The following is a 20,810-nucleotide window of genomic DNA, read 5'->3' as shown; positions in this document are numbered from 1 at the left end:
ACAAATGAAAACTTTTCGTGAGGTAGACTATGCACAAGGATTTCGAGGTTCAGCTTCTAATACAAAACGTAGGCGGCGTTCTGCATGAACAGAAGTAAATAGCCCATCTGTATTGTGAATTACTTAAAATCCTTAATTTAGCATGCCAGAGGCTCTCTGGTTTTGAAATTGTCAGGGATCCATGTAGAATATTCTGAATGGACATAGCAAACATCCCGTTTCTACGCTGAACCCCTAGTCAACATTGAAAAAAGTGTGGTCTTTGTTTACTACAACGTCATCCGCCCCGCCTTCACGTCGTCAAAACCTTGAGTCGTTCAGTAGTCCCTCACACTGTGATTTGCCGGTGTATATACACTTTACTGACCAGGTAGACCTGAGTGGACGCGTCTTTGGAACTCCATCTCCATACTAAAAGGTAACGACATTTAAAGTTGTACGTGTAATAATGTTTTGTTCATAATACACCTTTTCAAATTAAAAGTCATTGATAAAGGAGAACGTACGCTTCTCGCGCCGGTTACCACAGGATTCTGATGCAATTCCATACTCGCCTGTGCTCTTCAATAGTCAATGCATTTGATGTAACGCTTTGCTAATCTTTTGATGTTATGGCTTATTACAACCAAAATATACATTTTAACAAGACGCGAGCTTGCCAGTTCGCGAGACAGTTGTGTTCATGCAGCCCGATCTCTATAAGTTTCCTTTGTTACCGACTACATGCAGGCAAAAAACATTCTTAGACTTTCTTGTCTCTGTTATTGCCACAACCGTTTGCTAGCTAGTGTTCATTCATTAAAAGGGTAAATGCAAAGGTTTATGGCTACCGTAACTATTTCCATTGATCCTATGATTACATTAAGTTAGTTTGCCTTATGAGCGATGAATCCGAATGAATCCCGACTAAAGCCTCAGGGCTAATTAGAGCAGTTTTACACATTCGAACAAGACGAGTGACGATTTAGGATTTGCCTTGGCGGTTTAGTAACTATGTGCCATGAGGATTAGCGAAGTTATACCCAACCCACTGTACCTAGAGAACCTCATTATAAATCACGATAACAGCTTAGCTCAACTCGGTGGCTTCTTTTGACTTTAAATGTGTTCCATCTATTCTGAATTGTGCTTTTTTTGTGCATGCCCCCTGCATTTTATTTGTTCTTTAATTGTACGTGTGTGTATATATCTTTAGCTCGTGAGTGCACGATTTTCCCGCTCACCAGTTGCATCCTTCAGCGTTTGAACCATGCTCAGTCGCCCCGGAAGCAAGTTCTGCAGACGTTGCATCAGCTACCAAGCTCACGCAACTGCAACCAGTTTAAGCCGGTCAATACAAGATTTATTTATAAGGACACTGGTATTACAGTGTAATTGAGTAGTTTGAATAATTAACGCTTCACTGAACGCTGCAACACGATTGGTAATCGTGCATCATCTTTTATTAGGCGGTGTTTGTTTCGTTGATCCCATATCCCTAAGATTAAAAGGAACGAAGGATATATTATTTTCTGTGGTGTTTTAGGCGCCAACAAAAGCATTTGAATGCTACTTCTAAATGCTACTGTACGTTATATATATAGAGAGAGAGAGAGAGTTCTATACGAGGTACAAGTTAGTTAGAAAGAGGCAATGAAGATTTGCTGAAGAATACAGGGACCCCAAGATTAGGGGGATTACATTGGCAGTGTGCCACGTACTGTAAAGGGCGATAAGTTCAGAGACAGCGGTGGGTGTCAGCATGGGATCTAACTAAAGCCCACCATTTTATAACCGTAAAACAGCTTGGTGCCGAGCTGTCCATCTTCGTGCTGAGCTTCGGTATGTAACATGGCACCACAACCGAGTGGGTCCTGTGGTTTGCCCAAACAGTTCGCGCTCTCGCTCTCGAAAGACCTGCGCATCAGTATGGGTACAATTTGACGAAATAAATAAACGATCTGAAGGTTTATGAAGTAAACTAAGTCTTCTCTCGCAGCATGTGGTTTGGGCTATTGTTTTTTTCCACTCGCTATCAAGCTGACTTGACGTTGCCCTGTGCCCTTGGTGATGCCGGTTGTACCGCTGTGTTGAGAATGCATGGGTGAAACTAGTCTGTTGAACAGAGACATTCCTGCCCCAATTTGGCAGGCAAAGTGGAGCCTGAGAAAATGTTGTTCGTTCGAGGATTTAGCTAATCCTGTCATGTGGAGTGACCGTAATAACAGTGAATGGGCCTTTAATGTACCTCCAAGGTTTGACCTAGCCACAGCGGGTCAGTCCGCCGCCACAATTGTAATTGTAAACACGCCTTTGAACATTGCTTTTTCAAGTGGTTATCAAGCGGGAAACTCGTTGTATTGAATAGAACGAACTGCAAATTTTAACTTTTAAAGAGGAAATAGTTGTTTAGATGTTTGAAAAGATCTCAGATGTTTGAACGGATGCTATGGGTTTTCGTATTGTCAAACGTGGGATCGTTGAAAGAGTTGCATTATGTTTTGCGGAAACCGGAACCCAAACAAACACAAGCTCAGAGTAAACGAATAAGGAGACGTTCTATAAGAAGGTTAGCAGGTTTCTGAGACGACGTAATCCACTTAGGGTTTCTTGAGGCTTTTATTTTGAGAAAAGCCAGATGAGTCACTCAACAACATCCCCATTCACTTGACGGCCATCTTTGTTCCGTTTCCATGTTGCAGTAATTGATAAGCAGGCATACACCTGCCAATCAATCAGATTGATACCGATATTGAAAAACAAAACGACCAACATGTCATTGGTGGGCTATACGTAGAGTATTTCGTAATGCAGGTTTAATACACACACACACACACCCACACATACTTTCGCTTTGCACAGCTAGCCTCGTGGAGACCACAAGGAAGAGATTAGCACAATTCGCCTTGGCTGACGTAGGGTGGCCTTTTTCAGACATGTACAGTATGCCTAGGATAAACCACCCTGAATCCGCTGGAGCCTCAGGCACACTGGGTGATTATCAAATAGACAGGGAACAATATGAATGCCCTGCTTAGCCCCCCTCGGTCATGTAACTGCCCTCATGACTGCAGTGCTATGGCAGTTAAAATACTCAGTTCAGTACTAACTCACAGTTACAATTAATGCCATACACAAACCCACATATTCAAAACACTCATAGGCTATATATCAGCCAGTATTTTGCCCCCCATCCATCCATCTCACAGGAGAAAATCGAATTGAGCTAGATAGGTGGGATCTCTTAGTTGGCAACGTGGTATTTAGCAAGTCGGGCTGTTCTACTGTGGCATTTGGTATTCAGATATGTTGCGAGATGTATGCCTCCAAATGTTCCTGTGCTGGGTCTCGTTTCTGTAATCGAGAGGCGTGTGAAATGTGCCCGTCCATCTCCAGGCGAAACCAACAGCTTGTGTAAACAGAACGCGTGGATGGAGTCGTCGCTTGAGTCTTTGGGCCAAAGTGGAGATGTAGGCGTACGTGTTAAAAACAGTCCGGGATTGCATCAGCGCCGATGCCAGAACACGAAGCCAGTTTTCTCAGTTCGTAATGTTTGGTCAAGCAGCTATGATCCACAAAAGTAAGCAAGTCTTTTGTGTACGTATATGTGCCAGCACACCAAAAAAAAAAAAAAAAAAAGCAATGTCAAAATGCCCAACATGTTCCATCAAAACTCAACATGTCATACATGGTGTAAGCAATTTTTTTTTTTTTCTTTCGTTTTTGGGTTCACCTCTCTTACACCCTCTCACCCCCTCCCCCCCGTACAGCAGGTTCAGTCCTGAATGAACCCGACAAGGATGAGAGTCGAAGTTCCAGCCATTTTCCCATAGAAGGCCCGATCAGACCCCTCTGTGTGCGTTTGGCAGCCAACACTCCAAAACAAACAAACCCACAGTGCAGATAAAAAGGATCTATTTCAGCATTCCATTGTATGTTTAATTAAAAGAGATGTTTGTGTTCATTTTTTTTTTCTCTCTCTCTCTCCCGGCTTCCTCCATTGTTTACCCTCTCTTTGATCTGCGGACATTCTGTACCGTTCATTGCACAACATTGGTGAAACAGTTCTCCGCAGATTACTAAACTGAAGGTTTTTGGGGGTTTTTTTTTTGTTTTTGTTTTTTTTTTTGTTTGTTTAAGACATATTCCTCGGAGTTTGAGTCTATAGTAAATTTTTGTCTTGGTTACCCCCAGTCCGAGATAACAGACACCCAAAAAAAAAAAACCCAGAATGGCTTGCGTCCTTCACTGTATCAAATCGGGGGCGTTTATTAAAGAAGACAACGTAATGTTTTGGTCACCTCTCAAATGTCAGCTGTAAGCAAAAAATCCTCGACGACCTTACAGAGGGAACAGGATGCTCCTGTTCCGTGATGAATTTACCGGCGAACCAAGTGTAGCTCTGTGAAGGTTATATGACTTATATCTCAAAACACCAAGGCTTGGGCAGCCCACTCAGACAGCTTGAGAACCAAAGAGTTCGATAATTACACTCAATGTCGCTGTCCTTGACTCCCCCACAAAAAGCAACTGTCAGTTCTACAGACTTACAATTTTCCGGGGGGGGTTGCTAGCTGACAGCAATGTTATGGTTGGCTCCATTTTTTGTAAATAACCACGCCCAACATCCACTCAGGTCACGCCAAAAACAAAACAAAACAAAACAAGAAAAAACAAACGAAAAAAGATGAAGAATCTAAAACAGTCTCGCCGCCTGAATATCTTACGATTAGCGTTGGAAGAATTTTGTGTGAAAGGGTTTTTTTTTTTTTTAAACAGTCCGGCACTGCTTCTACTCTGAGGCTTAGCTGCGGCTTGGTTCTGTGAGAACGTTTTGTGAAAGTAAACCGGGACCCTCATGCATTGTATTTTGTGTCTGAGTAACAATTTAAAACCTGATTGGATGTCTTGCGATCGTTGCTCTTGGCAACATCATTACATCTGCCTCCAAATTGTTTGGTGTCAATGTCCATGCTTTGTAACTAATACCAGGATAATACTCCACTGGAATGTTACAGGACAGCTTGTCTCCATGCCTAATTTGACTTGAAAACAGACTTCGGTTAAGGTTGGATTAAGGATGGAACTGCTAAATGGCAGAATTAGCCTAATGGAGACATTAGTACAGGAGACAGGCCAGTTCTGTCTGGTTTCAGCCAGCAGGCTGGATATTTGGCCCAGATAAAAAGTCATCTTGGGCGTATACCACTGCCTTAAATCGATAAGCGTGTATACACATGCACTTGCTAATCCTCCCCTTTTCATGTCTTCACAGCAGGTGAAAACAGGAGTTCCTCGGCTCCACCAAACTCAACACACCCAAAAAAACCCCAAAAACCTTCTCCAGTTTTTCCAGCACACCATCGTCCATTTTACTTCTCCAAAAAAAAAAAACCCAACAACATGGTGGACAAAATGGCGTCTTTTGGGCGCATGCTGCTGCGTCGTCGGGCCCTGGACTGTTCGGGGGAGGAGACGCGATTCGCTCGTTGCCTCTCCACGCTTGACCTGGTCGCCCTGGGGGTTGGTTCAACACTGGGCGCCGGAGTCTACGTGCTTGCGGGTGAGGTGGCGAGAGAGAAAGCAGGACCGGCCATCGTCCTTTGCTTCCTGGTGGCTGCGCTGTCGTCCATGCTAGCAGGGCTTTGCTACGCGGAGTTTGGCGCCCGCGTGCCGAAGACTGGCTCAGCATACCTCTACAGTTACGTGACAGTGGGCGAGATCTGGGCTTTCATCACCGGATGGAATCTTATACTGTCCTACGTCATAGGTGAGTGTTTGCTTTGACAGATACATCATGATAATGACGCTAACTAGCTAACTAACACTACAGCTTCTTCCAAAGACAGTCAGACAGGGTTGGCATGGTGTCGAATTTTAATGAACGTTTAATGGATGCGAGATGCTAACTGGTCCCCCCCCCCTTTTCCCTGATCAGGAACCGCCAGCGTGGCTCGGGCCTGGAGCTCCACCTTCGATAATCTGGTGGAACAGAAGATTTCCAGCTTCTTCCGGGCTTGCATGGCGATGAGGGTTCCCGGCAATGTCTTGGCCGAATACCCAGATCTGTTTGCCCTCATTCTTGTGCTGTTACTCACCGGTGAGTACCAAATTGGCTCAGGAAATAGCCATCAACTTACAAAGCAATCTAAACTCAATCAGCATTGTTTTGTTGTTGTTGATGCTGATTGGGTCATTTGCAATCAGTTCTGGTTACAGTTGAATACTTCGATTTGTTTTGTGCAAGCATCACTTCTTAAACAGCGTTGTTACTCTTTCTTCTTCACAATTCTCCACCATCAAACAATGTTGCTGTTGTTTTAGGCTTCAGCTATTTGTACAAAATGTCATTGACATCTGATTTGATAGTTGGAGTTGAACAAAAAGTGAGTGACAGGTTAACGATTATGGGCTCGTATTTTGGATGCTTTTCAGGTCTCCTCGCGTTCGGTGTTAGCGAGTCCGCCCTGGTCAATAAAATCTTCACAGGCATCAACCTGGTGGTGCTGGGCTTCGTCATCATCTCCGGCTTTGTGAAGGGTAACACTGCCAACTGGAACCTCACGCTGGAGGACTTCCTCAACAGCACCAACGCCACCGCGGAGTGAGTTTTTTTGTCTGTCTGTTTGTTTGTTTGTTTGTTTGTTTTTTGCCTTTACGAGGAGAAAAGCAGCCGTGTGAACTTTTTTTTTTTTTTTTTTTTAGCAGAGCTAAGTTTAGAATCTCTAGAATGTTTGACTTTCATGTCTTCCATACTTAAGATGAGCATACATGCTGTAGCTTGAATGTAATGTTCTCTCTCTCTCTCTCTCTCTCTCTCTCTCTCTTCTCTCTCTCTCTTTCTCACTCTCAGAATGATACCGGAGAATTTTGGCAAAGGCGGCTTCGCTCCATTCGGCATTGGCGGCATCCTGTCAGGAGCTGCCACCTGTTTCTACGCGTTCGTGGGCTTCGACTGCATCGCCACCACCAGTACGTTACCATGCATCTGTAAATCGGAGCCCCCCCCCCCCCCCCCCCCATTTTATAGTCCTACGACCCCCTTTATTTACACAGTTCTGTTTCTCTGCTTCTCTCTTAAAGAATCATCAGACACCTACCAATAAAAAATAAAAACTCTTTAAACTCCTTGCTCTCGCAGGTGAAGAGGCGAAAAACCCCATGAGGTCCATCCCCGTGGGTATCGTGGCGTCTCTGCTCATCTGTTTCTTCGCCTATTTCGGGGTTTCGGCCGCCCTCACCCTCATGATGCCCTATTACATACTGAACACCCAGAGTCCCCTGCCCGAAGCCTTCAGCTACGTTGGCTGGGCGCCGGCCAGATACATCGTGGCGGTGGGCTCCCTCTGCGCTTTGTCTACCAGGTGAGAAAGATCGGATGGGTCTGTACCGGCTAATGAGGAAGCAGGGAGCTCTGAGATCACTGGAATAGCTTAGCTAGCTCTTCACTGGAAAAAAAAAAACACCAACTTAAAAAGAAAGAAAGGGGATAGATTCCCTTGAATTGTTCTGTTCCTGAGAAACAAGAAGTAGAGTGTGAGAAACGAACAAAAACAAAAAAAGAAACAAAAAAATGCAGAATGGGCAAATGCTTTTTTTGTTGGGGTTTTTTTTTTTTTTGGTCTTATTTATTGTTGGCGGCAGCAGAACAGGAAGCGACAGCCGAAAATTAAGGAGGGGAAAAAAAAAGACTTTTCGGTTTCAGGTGTTAAGTAAGGCATGGAATATAGTTTCTCCGGAAACGCGATGCTACATTTAAAACAGAGCAGCAGCTGACAGAACGATCAAGTGAGAGCAGCAAAAGCCAATGAATTGCAATAAACGACTAAAGAGACTATAGACAATAAACGCTGGCCAACGGAGAAGAAGTATGAGTAAACGAGAATGTTTTTTTTTTTAAATGTCTGGAACTATTTCCTGGAAGTGTTGTCGTCTCGAAAACCTCTTTAACTGTTTTCTTTTTTTTTCTTTTTTTTTTTTTTTTCTTTTTGTGACGTGTCCGTCTCACAGCCTTCTCGGCTCCATGTTCCCCATGCCGAGGGTCATCTACGCCATGGCGGAGGACGGACTGCTGTTTCGTTCCCTGTCCAACATGAACAAACGCACCAAAACCCCAGCGCTGGCCACCGTGGTGTCGGGCATCGTCGCAGGTAGAGTTATCTCAGCTTGGAGAAAAAGCCATTTTTGATTCACGTTCTCTTTCTCGTTAATGCTCCCATACAGGACAGTTTCACAACAGCTGTCCAACGTTTTAATCAAGTTATAGATAAGTCTTTAACTGGGATCGAGTGACCTCGGAATGTTTCAAGTGAACTGAATTTAAAAGGAACAATCGTTTCGCTGTACGAATTATCACGTAAAAGTCAAAATGTGTCATTTAAAAAAAAGGGAGACTTGTGAGGTTTTTTTGTTTGTTTTTTTTACTTTTGCGATGGAATATTTCGTGTAGATTAAAACAATCGTTTCCCAAGCCCAGTCAAGGCCACCGCCGCCTTGAATAGTTTTGTTTCAGTTCTGCTAAAAATCACCTGCTTGGACCCGTCACCTCATTAACCATGCAGCAGAACCTCTGGATTAAGTCTGCTAGCGGGCAGTGGGGGTGAAGGCGTTGAGAACTAGAAGATCGGACTAGAAGTCCCGTCCTTATTTAGCCGCTGACCGGAAACAATAACGGCGATGACGTGTTGAAATGTCGGTTTGTCTTGTCGTCTCCTCGTAGCTCTAATGGCCTTCCTGTTTGACCTGGGCGCCCTCGTTGACCTCATGTCTATCGGAACGCTGTTGGCCTATTCTTTGGTGGCTGTGTGTGTTCTCATTCTGAGGTAAGTTACCAAAAAAAAAACAAAAAACCTTGACTCGTGCATTCTTAATACAATTACAGCTCACTCTCACAGAGTCAAAGCTGACCTCTGACCTCTGACCTCTGACCTCACTTTCCAGGTACCAGCCCGGCACCCTGAGCTCGTCCAGCCAGACGGAGAAGCTGGTGGAACTGGTCGGGGGGGAGAAGGTAGCGGTGAACGGGGACAGCGGTGATGAGTACGGGGTTGAGTTTGAAGACAGGCCCCAGAGAGAAAAGTTCTCCCCAAAGCTGCTGCTCGTTCCCAGCCAAGAGACGCCAACCAAGACGTCTGGAACCATCGTCTACGCCACCACCGCTGTCGTCTGTAAGTGACAAAAACACAAATTCTCTTTGTGTGTGTGTGTGTGTGTGTGTGTGTGTGTGTGTGTGTGTGTGTGTGTGTGTGTGAGTCACTCAGTGTGATGCGTTTGCCTGTTATCCACATCTGTGGTGTTTCCATGTCTTTTACTGCTCCTCTCCGGTACATTAAATATGACTGGTTCTGTTAAACCCATTTACAGAGTAGCTAACTGAAGTACAGTACTTTTTACTCTGTCTCAGAGATGATTATTTACTTATTTTTAGTTATACTTATTTTAGTGCCTTTAGACTTTTTACAGTGTTGGTACTTAAACCAAGCAGTTGTGTTTCTTTTCTTTTCTTTTTCTTCTTTTTTTTGAGCATTTTTATTTAGTCTTTTATTCAAGTGTAGTTTGAAACAGGGTCTGGCTCTGTGTTGGTTTACACTCTAAACCTTTGGTTGAATTCTCAAGGCCTCGTCTGTGTATCAGATAACTTGGCTGCAGTTTTCTGTGTGCGTGTGTTACACTGAGCAAAATTCAAGGCTTTGAGTACTACCAATCCAATAAGTTACCACAGGTCTGCTAATACACTGACCATGAGAATAATCTTGGCCTCCCCCTCGTCTTCTGCAGCCGTGTTGATCACTCTGCTCTGTGTGGTGCTGGCCGGGTGTGTGACGGAGCTGTCTGAAGGTCAGCCCGTGTGGGTGACGATCTGCGCTGTGCTGGCTTCTCTCTGTTTCGCTTGTGTCATCATCATCTGGAGACAGCCCGAGAGCAAGGAGCCACTCAACTTCAAGGTATTTTGTCTCTCTCGCGCTGGAAAAAGCGGAGCCGCTAACTAGTTTGGTCGCGCAAAGAATTTTTATGCAAGTTGGAAAATGTGCTTTTAAGTTAAAAAAAACAAAACAAAAAAACGTACGTTCCCGTTGTAGGCGTTTTATCGTGGAAGTCATTAAAGTGTCAGTTTGCCACATCTAATCTACCAGGAGCTTTAACTTGCGAACTTGGATGTGCTCAGATATGTCTAACCGATATTTGCCCCTCACACAGGTGCCTTTGTTACCATGGTTACCCCTTTTCAGTATCTTTGTAAACGTCTACCTCATGATGCAGTTGGACCTGGCGACGTGGTGCCGTTTCGCTGTGTGGATGGGCATTGGTGAGTACGCTTAACTTGTAACCACAAACACCAATCACAGCACTGATACTCTTGTCAATCAATGGGGAAACGTTACCGTAATATTTAAAATATAGGTGGCTACACATAACTCCTCACTAGTATTTCTATCATACTTTTGTATATGTATATCTCTCTTTTTTAGGAGGGGTTTTCAACATCCTGCACTTTTGCAGTGAATTTTACAGTTTTGCACTTTCAAAAAGAGAACAATTATTGTCCTTACATTATCTGTAACCTCACTGTAAAATCCATTCTTCTCTCTTAGGTTTTTTGATCTACTTCTTATACGGTATTCGGCACAGCACAGAGGCGATGAACAGTTCTTCCCACAAATACGACTCTGGCCTGGAGACCAAAAGCCCTATTTACAGAGGCGGACATGAGAGTGACGCCGAAGCCGTCTCACCGTAAATGTAGTAGCAGTTAGCCTAGTATCATCGTTAGAAAGCACTAAACTCCAGGTGACAACTGCTGGTTAAATGGATTCAAATGTATAAAACAGTTCTCAACCATTTTCCCCTGCCTCTATTCCACGTTGTGGGTCACGGACTGCTTTGTTTAACGTACATATGTCACACGGTCTAAATCCGCTATGGAAATGCAAAAAAATTAACGTTGTGTATATTAGCGTCTGTATTTAGCCGCTTGTTAGCGCGACTGTGCCTCTCGCTTTTAAACCCAGATGGATTCGGAGTTCCTGTAGTCTGCTGTACTGTAGTCCCCGGCCCACCGTTTTATGATGCGTGATTGCGGGAAAAATGCGAACAGGGTATTTGTGCACGTGTTTTTTGTCTTGTTTTTTTTTTATGTTTTGTTTTGGTTTGTTTTTTTTTTTTTTATTATTTCCCCATTTTTGTCTGAAAGCACATTGTTAGTCAGAACAAAAAGATGAAGAACTGCATCGGAGCGCACATGGTGGTTGTCCGAACTTGGGGACACTTTAATTGTGCTCTTGAGTTTTGACAACACCGCCCTCTAGTGTGGGAGGTATAAAATGAAAGCACCTTCTAAGCACTGCAACCACTAAGAATGCGAGGTATTATCAGCTATAAACCGCTAATGCGGGAAGAGAGAATGTACATTCTAATTGTATCCATAACTGGGTATATTTTAAATATATCTCCAGTCATACTGATGAAGACATCTTTTCTTATCGTCGGTTTCGTACCCTGAAGGTAATTAACCTGCATGTATGTTGCTAATCCAAAGAGCGTAAGGACTAATGAATTGGCTATTTATTTATGTGTATGCCGCATCAATATGACGAAAAATTGGCTATTTATATATGTTTTATTGCTGCATCAAAATGACAAAACAGTATTGAACTACTACACATGTTGCTGGACTTTCTTTGACTGTAGATTCAGCTCATGTGATCACAGTGTTATGTAAATGTCATACTGTCGTTTTTTGTTTTTTTGGTTTTTCTTTTTAATCTGTTTTTCACTGTCCATTCTTGTCTTTCTCTTCCTTTTTTTTAACAACATGACAAAAGCTTAACAGCTCTGGAACAATACTTGAGTTGTAACCATCTCCCTTTCTGTGGACAGTTACAATATTTAAACCAAGAAACTGAAACACTGTCGTTTGTTTTGAAGCCGCAGGCAACGTACTAAATTCTAAAGTTAATAACTGGCTGCCGGTATGGGCAGTGTATTATATTTGAAGGTGTAGATACTTGTGGGGAGAGAGATATGAATTCCCCCCCCCCCCCCCCCCCCCCACAAACATTTTTAGTTTCCATGGAAACTTGTTCTTGACAGCTTCGCTGTTAAGCTCTCGTTAGCTTCTATCTGTCCATTCTGTTTTGTAGAACTGGTTTCTGTGTAGTGATGCGCCGGTTTACTTGCCATCGGGGTAGAATTTCTCTGCTCGTTTTGGATTTTAATTTAATGTGTGTGTGTGTGTGGGTCTGTTTTTATGTTACAACTGGAAGACACAACACGTATGTATTCATGGTAGTTGCATCATTGAAATTTCCAGACACACACTGGGCAGTGAGACCACAGAGAAGTACACGGAGGGTATCACCTAGACCACTTTTTAAAACCAGAGTTGAAGAAGACGTAGAGAGAGAGAGAGAGACAAATAGTGTTGAAACATGGTTTCAGCATTGTATTCAGTCAAAAACAAACATGTGACTTGGTCAAGATTTTTATGATTAACATGTTTTTGTTTTTTTTTTTCTTTCCTCCGTTTTGTATTTACCATTAAAGTTCATATATCACTTAGGTAGACATGTATTTATGTATAGCTTTTTGATCATTTTTGTGTACATACAGTATAATAAACTCTACGAAAAACAGTCACAGTTATGTGAAATGTACATAAACATTAACATGCTGTGTGTTAAAAAAAAAAAACAAGTATTTTTTGAAAAGCTGCGTATGTTTCTGCTTGACGTGTAATAGCTCGGAGTTTTTGTGTGTCTCCAACAGAACGGTGCCTGAAGCTTAGAACTCCCTCAAAGATCGTAATGTTTGGTGAAACGGTGACGCAAAGCAATCCATATGCCTTTGAGATTCACTTACACAGTTAAAGAGACACCCGTTCTTGGTTTTTTGTTTTGTTTTGTTTTTTTATAGTTTTTTTTTTCCTATGCGTATACATCTTTAATATATATATATGTCTGTTTCTTGCTTGGTTTTGTACACTGTAAATAGCCACCTCATGTACAAATGAACTCTATTTTAAATGTTCTCTTTTTTTTTCTAAAATAAAATGATTCTGTCAAAATGATTTGTCTTTATTTAGTCTGATATGAATTATAGATATATTTGTATAGATTTTGTATTTGCTTTGTGAAGCACATTTCTAGATCGTAGCAAACTATATTTTTGACTTTACCGTAAACCCTTAGCATTCACATATTAAAATTTAAAAGCTGCAGAAGTACTAAAAAAAAAAGACTTAAAACCTTTACGAAAAGATAATGTCACAAGTCACAATTTTTTTTATTTGTGGTACATTTCATCTCTCTCTCACACAAGGTCAATAAATACATAGTTTCATAGCCATCTCAAACTGTTAAATAACATTGTACAGGTCAGTATTCAGAATAAAGAGCACACTGCAGCATCCACCAACCTCAAGTGAACAGGTAATCATTCAGAATGAGTGTGAATTCCTTAAGGGAGTGCTAAGCAGTGCTAAGCCACTTCAATATATCACAGAAAGAAAAAGAAAGAAAGAGAAAAGAAAAGAAAAAAGAAAAATGAGTGAGGGCAAAGATGAATGTAACAGAGTTAAGATAAATGATTTAAGGTTTTAGAAGGTTTGGGTCCAGATGTTTCACCAAAAAGAAAGAAAGGCCTGGAACCTCTTCAGTCAGATACTGAGAGGAGACAACGAACGGGGGAGCTTCACTGTTTTTCGTTTTTGTTCTTTTTTTTTTCCACCTGTGTTTTCAAAGACTGTTTGGTATTACAGAATCTATTATGAAATTCAGTCAGTCAACCTCATAGCCATTCTGGTTTACTTTTCCAATGTACTTGCCAAAAAAGAGGCTAGTTGTTATAGGGCCATATTCTCTGACAGTTACGTGCATTTTTTTTCAAGCTGAGGAGAATACAAAGGAAGAAAAAAAAAAAACCACATCAAAACTGATTGAAACATAAAATAAAAGTTGAGTGAAAGTTGTGCACCATCTTCTGGCAGAAAAAGGCCATTTCTATACTTTCTCGTTGTCTTAAAAACACATTTTTTTTTTCTGAGGTTTTGGGGATTTAGCCAATACACAGAAGGATTAGGGAAAACACTTGAAAAAGGATGATGGTTACATATTAAGGGGAGTGGGGGTCTTAGCCTGGTTCGTAATACGTATAGGCCGGGGGGGGGGGGGGGGGGGGGGGGCAGCCTATACGTGACCACTTTTATTTATTTACTTTTGGATTATACCAAAAGTAAATGAATAAAAGTAGGCAACTGAATTCAAGATTTAAGAAGGTGTTTTCTTTGTTTGGTATTGAGTGACTAACTGGGATATGCTATTGATGAAAAAACCAAGGCAAAAAAAAAGGTCATTCCCTTAAAATGTTAGTACACATTCGCCTTCGATTAAAAGGACAAAAAGAATGAGTAATTGAATGCAAAGATGTATGGTACAGCATGTTTTGTTGCGCAGGTAAATGGAGAGCAACAGTTGAGCTAACAGCCACAAAACTACTTCACATTAAGTTTTGCACTGTCTCTCATTCTCAAGAACCAAAAACCTGATTTTTCTCTTTCGCACGAGGAGTAAGGCCCTGATCCGGAAGCTTACTCGTGAACTTTGGTTCCAGCTTTGCCTCAGAGTACACGAGCATCTCTTTTTGGGGTACGTCCAGTCCAACAGTCTGTCCCCCAACGAGTCCAAGAGACACTCCACAAACTGAAGCAGCGTTAGCGTAACGCGCACAGATAACCCTGTGCGTATCTGTCCAGACCGCGTGTGTCCGTCCGACAAAAAAAGGGACACCCCATGTGTTTTCAGACTTTCCGAGAGTTCCACAGTGCAGTGTACAGGTGCCGGGGGTGGGGATGACGGTGTGTGTGTGTGGGGAGGGGGGGGGGGTCTCTTTTAGTCAAGAGAAGCTATGAGGTTTGGCTCTGAAGGTGATGCAGCATTTCTAGATGTTTCCACTCGATAGCCTACACATGGGGTGATTGTTTAAGCGTTAGTGCGAACTGGAGCTAAGAAAGGCAAAAGATGGGACCTTTTTCATGACCTAAGCCGGGAAGGGAGAAGCTGATATGTTCTGCAGGAGGAATCGTGTTTTTTGGGGGCAGAAGCGGCGCGAGGCCCGAGAGCTAATGGAGTACGATCGGGGCTTTAGCGGACGCATTCGGGGGGGGGGGGCGAAACGAGCCGCGGGGTGAAAAAACGGGGCGACCCGACGGTCGATCAGCAGTAGCAGCGGCGGTCGGTCTTGGTCACCTCCTCGGACGAGTGCACCACGTTGGGCACAAACCCGCTCTTCACCCCCTCCCAGCCCTCCTGGATGGTGATGTCGCCTCGTTTGACCAGCTCGAATATGTCGCGCGTCAGCTCGGTGAAAGCCTTCTCGACGTTGATGGCGTCGCGCGCCGACGTCTCCACGTAGCGCATGCCGTACGCGGCCGCCAGCTTCTCGGCCTCTTGCCGGGTCACCTGCCGCTGGGGCTCGAGGTCGCACTTGTGACCCACCAGGAGGAAGATGATGCCGTGGGGCTGCACGTGACTCCGCGCCTCCTCCAGCCACTCGTGAACGTTCTGGAAGGAGCGGCGGTTGGTGATGTCGAAAAGCAGCAGGCCTCCGACCGAGTTTCGGTAATAGGCTCTAGTGATGGACCTGTTACGGGGAACAGAAGGGAAGGGGAGATAAGGCGACGGAATTGAGCGAAAAGAAGAGATAAAAGAGACCCGAGAGAGAGCGACGCGGTGAGATAGTGTAGAAAGAACAAAAGACAGAGCCGACACACAGAAACAAAACAGCCGCATTAAGAACAAAAGAAGGTCAGGTAAGTATTTGAAGTATCCGGGCCCTCTCCCAGTACTCTTACATGGCTCCTTCACCTTGTGTCCCGTTCTGTTAAAGTTGATACGGTTCTCACTGGAGACAGAAGCGAGTTGAAGCAAATACCAAGCAAACATCAGATAAATGATTTAGAGAGTCTTCATCAAAACTGCTGTTTGTCCCGTTTCACCAGGAGAGGGGGGGGGGTGTCACATGGAAAAGGAGCGTGTAGAGTGGACCCTGCCACTTAAAAATTTCAGATCTTTTCTGTGCTCAGGTGTGAGTAAGACTAACAATAGTGTGCTTATGATTAGCAGAAGGACATCTAAGGTTAAGGAAAAAGGAATTTCTCAGAAAAGTTGCACAGGCTTCAATAATGACATTTTCCTCTCTTCTACAACAGGTTTGGACAGGTTTTCTTACAGAGCTGCAGCATGTGTATGCTTACCCCCCCCACCCCCCACCCCTTTGCAGACACGCAGGAACCAGAGGACCAAGGCCTTGCTGAACAAGCATACTGGCTTAAAGCTGGAGCACAACTCTCAAATAAGATGTAGCTCCAGCGCCTCTGGGGGGGGACTGTCTACCCCTGTGCAAGGAGAGCCCATATGGGACCCTTTGCTCGACCTGGAGGGAAAATTGCAACAACCATCAAAAAAAAAAATGCACCTGAATCTCTCTTGACCAGCTGTATCCCAAATCTGAAGTTTAATGCGTTTTCCAGGCTCTATCTCCACAAGGCGGGAAAAGAAGTCCACTCCAACGGTCGGGTCGGACACTTGTGCGAATCGTCCCTCTGTGAAGCGTCGAATCAGGCATGATTTCCCGACCGTCGAGTCGCCAATGACAATCAGCCGAAACTGGTACAGCCATATAGCTTCCATATCTTATTTAATCTGCACAGAAAATAAAAGAAAGGTGGGTGTATACGTGTATGGTAACTGATCACAATGTTTTTAAGAGCATCAACATGATTTCAGCACACTAGAACAGCACATTTAAGAAGTATAGACCACAGCATGGGGTGAGACCAGAGTCACTTTCCCAGTTAGATCTTACCCTAATCATCAAATTCTCTGCTAGATTTATCTCAGAATTAAATCTGAGGAGAAAGCACCGTGTAACAACACAAAAGGCCACACCTACATTTCTGGAGCCCCTTTAAACTTTTTTTTGTTTTAATTTTGCTAAACAGCTGAGTTTGAATGGTGTATTGTCTACTACACTGGTAGCCTAATTCACTGCCTCTTAAAGCTACAACCGCTCGCGAGAAAGGTTGTCGTTAGGTTTCTTTACAGTCTTGTTCCCAACTCTCTCATTGTTTATTCTGATCCGGGCTAATTCTCTACCATGTTTGAGTATTCGTTCTCATATTGAATTACTGCATTTATTTGGCATGCCATTGTTTAGCGAATTTGCAAACTTTAACCTGTAATAACCTTTGAGCTAAGAACAACAGGCTGTTTATGCGTATTACAATACACTCTTTTAAATGGCTAATGCTCGAATTGCTGAGAGTGTAGCTTAATAAGTAGCATTCGGTGAGGCGATTCTGGGCCTATGGGGCAAACATTTCACATTAGCCGACAAATCGCTCTGTTCGAAATAATAGGCGAGCAGTCATGCAATTACCTCGGAAAAGCTTTTCAGTATCCTGTGAACCCCATGATCTACAGAGTCTTTCGCTTTCGAAAATAATTCACCAAATACTATTCCCAGGCAAAGCATTCAAGCGCACCCGAATCGGGCTACGGATCCAAACAGCCCTCGTTGAGTTCCAAATCGTGCTGTAAATAAAACGTCGAATTATCATAATCTGTTGACGGGTTCTGAGTAAATAACAGCCGTTCTTCAAAATTCCACAAATGTCTCGTTTCAGTGTTTTGATAAATTCCTATTTAAGGATGTAGAGATGTTTGTGGAAATGTGCTGATGAAATGGCAGTAGCTATGATCAGCATCATATAGCCTGACTCATCCCTCATCAGTACCATTACCGTAAAACCCCTACTAGAGGTGTATCGAATTTTACGTCAACAAACTCTCAGACACAAATAGCTGTACACACAGTCTAGGGGGCGCTCGCTCCAGTATCACGCTTTAGTTATCGAAGAGTGAATGCACAGATTGCAAAGTGGAAAAGTGTCTCCTTGTGGAAAACCACCGGAGTCAAAATTCACCCAGATAGTTTTTGAAATAATCCGTATACCGCTACATTGAATAACACAATGTAAAAATTATAAGGTTAATAAAGTACACATAAAGTATAGAAAGTCTTCTATATTTCGAAATTATTTGCAGTTATTAATCCTCTAAGACCAGAGTCATTACACAGAAATAAGGTTCTTTTACTTACTGGTTTGAGATTACATTTTAATGCGTTAGAATGTAAAAAAAAGACAAACAAATAAACAAAAAAAATCAAAGTTGAAAGGTCTGATTAAAGGTGTCATTTAAGTTACATATGATCAAGTTGCCAGTTATTTAATAAATGTATAATATTGCTTAAATTAAGCCTTCAGTTTTTTTCTGCTATCATAATTCGTGTTCAGGTTCTTTCTGCAAAGTTTCCTTCAATTCTTATTGCCGGTCTGAACACTATTTGGTTAAGGGGTATAAATAAATCCAGTTTTAAAGTTCCTAATGAAGCCATAGTAATATTAATTTCCCTTTAAAACTTTGTATAAAGATGTTAACATGAAGAACTTAAAAGAGGGCACATACAAAATTAAGTAGGAAGAACATACAAAGTTAGTATTTAAAGACAGCATAAACAGCATAAAGTTTGGTTAGTATTTTCCCTGAGAATGTCTGCAAAGAAGAGAAATATGGGAACTCTCAGCAGTTATTTTTGTGACATACGGAAATGGGTGTGGTCACGGAACATTCTGTGGTTCTATCAGTTGACAGATGGACGATAAGCGTGACTTCAGAGGGAAAGACAGTGTCCAGGCGCCTGGAAGTTTCAAAAAAAGCGAGAGAGAAAGTGAGTTTTCAGGCGTCGGTTCCTCACGGTTAAGTAACATACTAGCAGTATCCTTTGCCAGAAGAGACCTCGGACCGTTCGTTTCAGCGCATTTACATTTATTCTAAGTTTTTTTCTTCTCTGTTCATGCAGCTGTATGTTACGTCAACGCTATGGATAAACTGTACAACCGTATAAATTACAGCATGGAGCGTCTCTTCATTTATTCGTGGAGTTAAACAGATGTTTTCACCAGCAGTTTGGTATGGCAATTCGTAGTTACGTGGCGTGGATGGCGTGGATCGATACTGACTGAACGTATGGGACGTGAGTTCTTGGTAGGATGCCAGAATCTCCCAGGAGCGAGTGCCTTAAGCGTTATCCGACAACAGTCATCAATGGTATTTGAGGAATAGTCTAGGCAGTGTACAAGTATATATAACTACTTCTAACGTGCGGTACTTGGGATTCGCTGTTCATTTGACAACTGTACTTCTCATAGTCCAATCATGCAACAAGAGCATTTGTTCAAAGTTCTCGTGATCGGGGACCTTGGGGTTGGAAAAACGTCAATAATTAAACGGTACGTTCATCAGATCTTCTCACAACATTATCGCGCGACCATTGGAGTCGATTTTGCCCTGAAAGTCTTGCAATGGGACAATCAAACCGTGATCCGCCTACAGCTGTGGGACATTGCTGGTATGTTAAAACCATTGCTCTCTGTTATCCTTTTCGTTTTTTGGTCTTATATGGAAGCCCCCCCAACCCACCCCCCCACCACTAACTTTCATATCACAAAAAAAGCCTTACACATACAATATGATTTCATAATAAGAAAATCTGTCAGATTCAGTAAAAACATTACATAAGGAAAAAATCTGATGAACTCACATGAGTTCTTATTTGTCAGATTTGACTGCTCTTAGTGCTTCTAATGTGGCGTGTAACACACTCTCTGCAGAATATCTTCATGACATCACACGTAACTCTATTGTGTGCCTTCCAGAATTTTCCTGAGTTAAACTCTTTGTTTCTTCTGAGACTGTAAAGGAATTTGTGTCTTGTGTTAATCTCAGCTGGTCTCATACTCGTGTTAGTGTCACATGAGTGCTGGAGGTACTGCCAAGAGTCCATCCCCTTCTCTCCCTTTATGCTCTCTCTCTCTCTCTCTCTCTCCCTTTCTTTTCTTTCTCCTCTCTCCCTATTTCTCTCTCTCTCTCTCTCCCTTTTGATTTATGAAACACAGGTATATGTTGATATTAATGACACCTCACCGCCCTCCACTTACCAAGGACTACACACACACACACACCCTGCACACACATGCTAACACAGACACACACATACATAAATACACACATACACATACATAAATACACACACACACATATACTCAGTGACGCACAGTGTATTTTCTCTGTGTTGGTCCGGTCCAGGGCAGGAGCGCTACGGGAACATGACTCGGGTGTACTACAGAGAGGCTGTGGGGGCCCTGATCGTGTTCGACGTGACGCGAGCCTCGACGTTCGACGCCGTGCTGAAGTGGAAAGACGACCTGGACACAAAGGTCACGCTTAGCAACGGCAAGCCCGTCCCCACGGTGCTGCTCGCCAACAAATCCGACCAATCCCGCGAAGGCCTGTGCTCCCAGATCCCAAAACTCGACACCTTCTGCAAAGAGCACGGGTTCGCGGGATGGTTCGAAACCTCAGCTAAGGTGAGTCAAAGAGTTTGGATAGATACGCGCCATATCAGAGTATCTTTTTGAACTTAAAAGTTTGTTCACGGAAAGAGTCACGCTTCACCACTACAAGTCGTTTTGAAGACCTGGTTGATCACATTAGCTGCATTATATTAATTCCTCATTGGATAATAACTGCTTGGCTGGTTATCGTGGTAGCCAGCGTGTTTCAGTGGTTCATGGTACAATACCAGTCCAATACCAGTTACGTGGCGCCATCATTTCTCAACCTTCCCATTACACCGGCTGAGATGAAGTGGAGCTGTGGGGTGTGTTTTGTTTATTCGTTTATTTTTTTTTTATTTTTAGATGAATTGTTTAC

At 43.0% G+C, this 20,810-nt stretch overlaps 3 protein-coding genes across 3 annotated transcripts in view; 2 read left to right on the top strand and 1 right to left on the bottom strand.

Moving 5' to 3' along the window:
• Positions 1 to 332: 332 nt before the first annotated feature.
• On the top strand, positions 333 to 11,778 carry slc7a3a (solute carrier family 7 member 3a). Its single transcript, XM_030793231.1, has 12 exons — positions 333 to 418; positions 5,255 to 5,749; positions 5,918 to 6,079; positions 6,415 to 6,583; positions 6,833 to 6,951; positions 7,121 to 7,343; positions 7,990 to 8,129; positions 8,699 to 8,801; positions 8,920 to 9,146; positions 9,757 to 9,923; positions 10,177 to 10,285; positions 10,572 to 11,778. Exons 2-12 carry the CDS (start codon positions 5,383 to 5,385, stop codon positions 10,715 to 10,717), a joined length of 1,932 nt encoding a protein of 643 aa, XP_030649091.1. The 5' UTR covers positions 333 to 418; positions 5,255 to 5,382; the 3' UTR covers positions 10,718 to 11,778.
• Positions 11,779 to 15,188: 3,410 nt separating this feature from the next.
• Positions 15,189 to 16,664, bottom strand: LOC115829176 (ras-related protein Rab-39B-like). The gene is made up of 2 exons (XM_030793233.1): positions 16,450 to 16,664; positions 15,189 to 15,615 (listed from the first exon to the last, which is right to left on the bottom strand). The coding sequence occupies exons 1-2, from the start codon at positions 16,662 to 16,664 to the stop codon at positions 15,189 to 15,191; spliced, it is 642 nt and encodes a 213-aa protein (XP_030649093.1).
• A 2,589-nt stretch (positions 16,665 to 19,253) lies between these two features.
• The window catches only part of rab38c (RAB38c, member of RAS oncogene family), a 3,621-nt gene continuing 2,064 nt past the window's right edge, over positions 19,254 to 20,810 (top strand). Inside the window, exons 1-2 of the mRNA XM_030793232.1 lie at positions 19,254 to 19,446; positions 20,184 to 20,464. Of these exons, the coding sequence (XP_030649092.1) occupies positions 19,254 to 19,446; positions 20,184 to 20,464 (474 nt within the window). The remainder of the gene's footprint in view (positions 19,447 to 20,183; positions 20,465 to 20,810) is intronic.

This window comes from Chanos chanos, chromosome 16 (genome assembly GCF_902362185.1).
Source record: "Chanos chanos chromosome 16, fChaCha1.1, whole genome shotgun sequence".
Taxonomy (NCBI): domain Eukaryota; kingdom Metazoa; phylum Chordata; class Actinopteri; order Gonorynchiformes; family Chanidae; genus Chanos; species Chanos chanos.
Note: the sequence above shows the minus strand (reverse complement) of the source record. Positions and strands in the feature narration are given on the sequence as shown.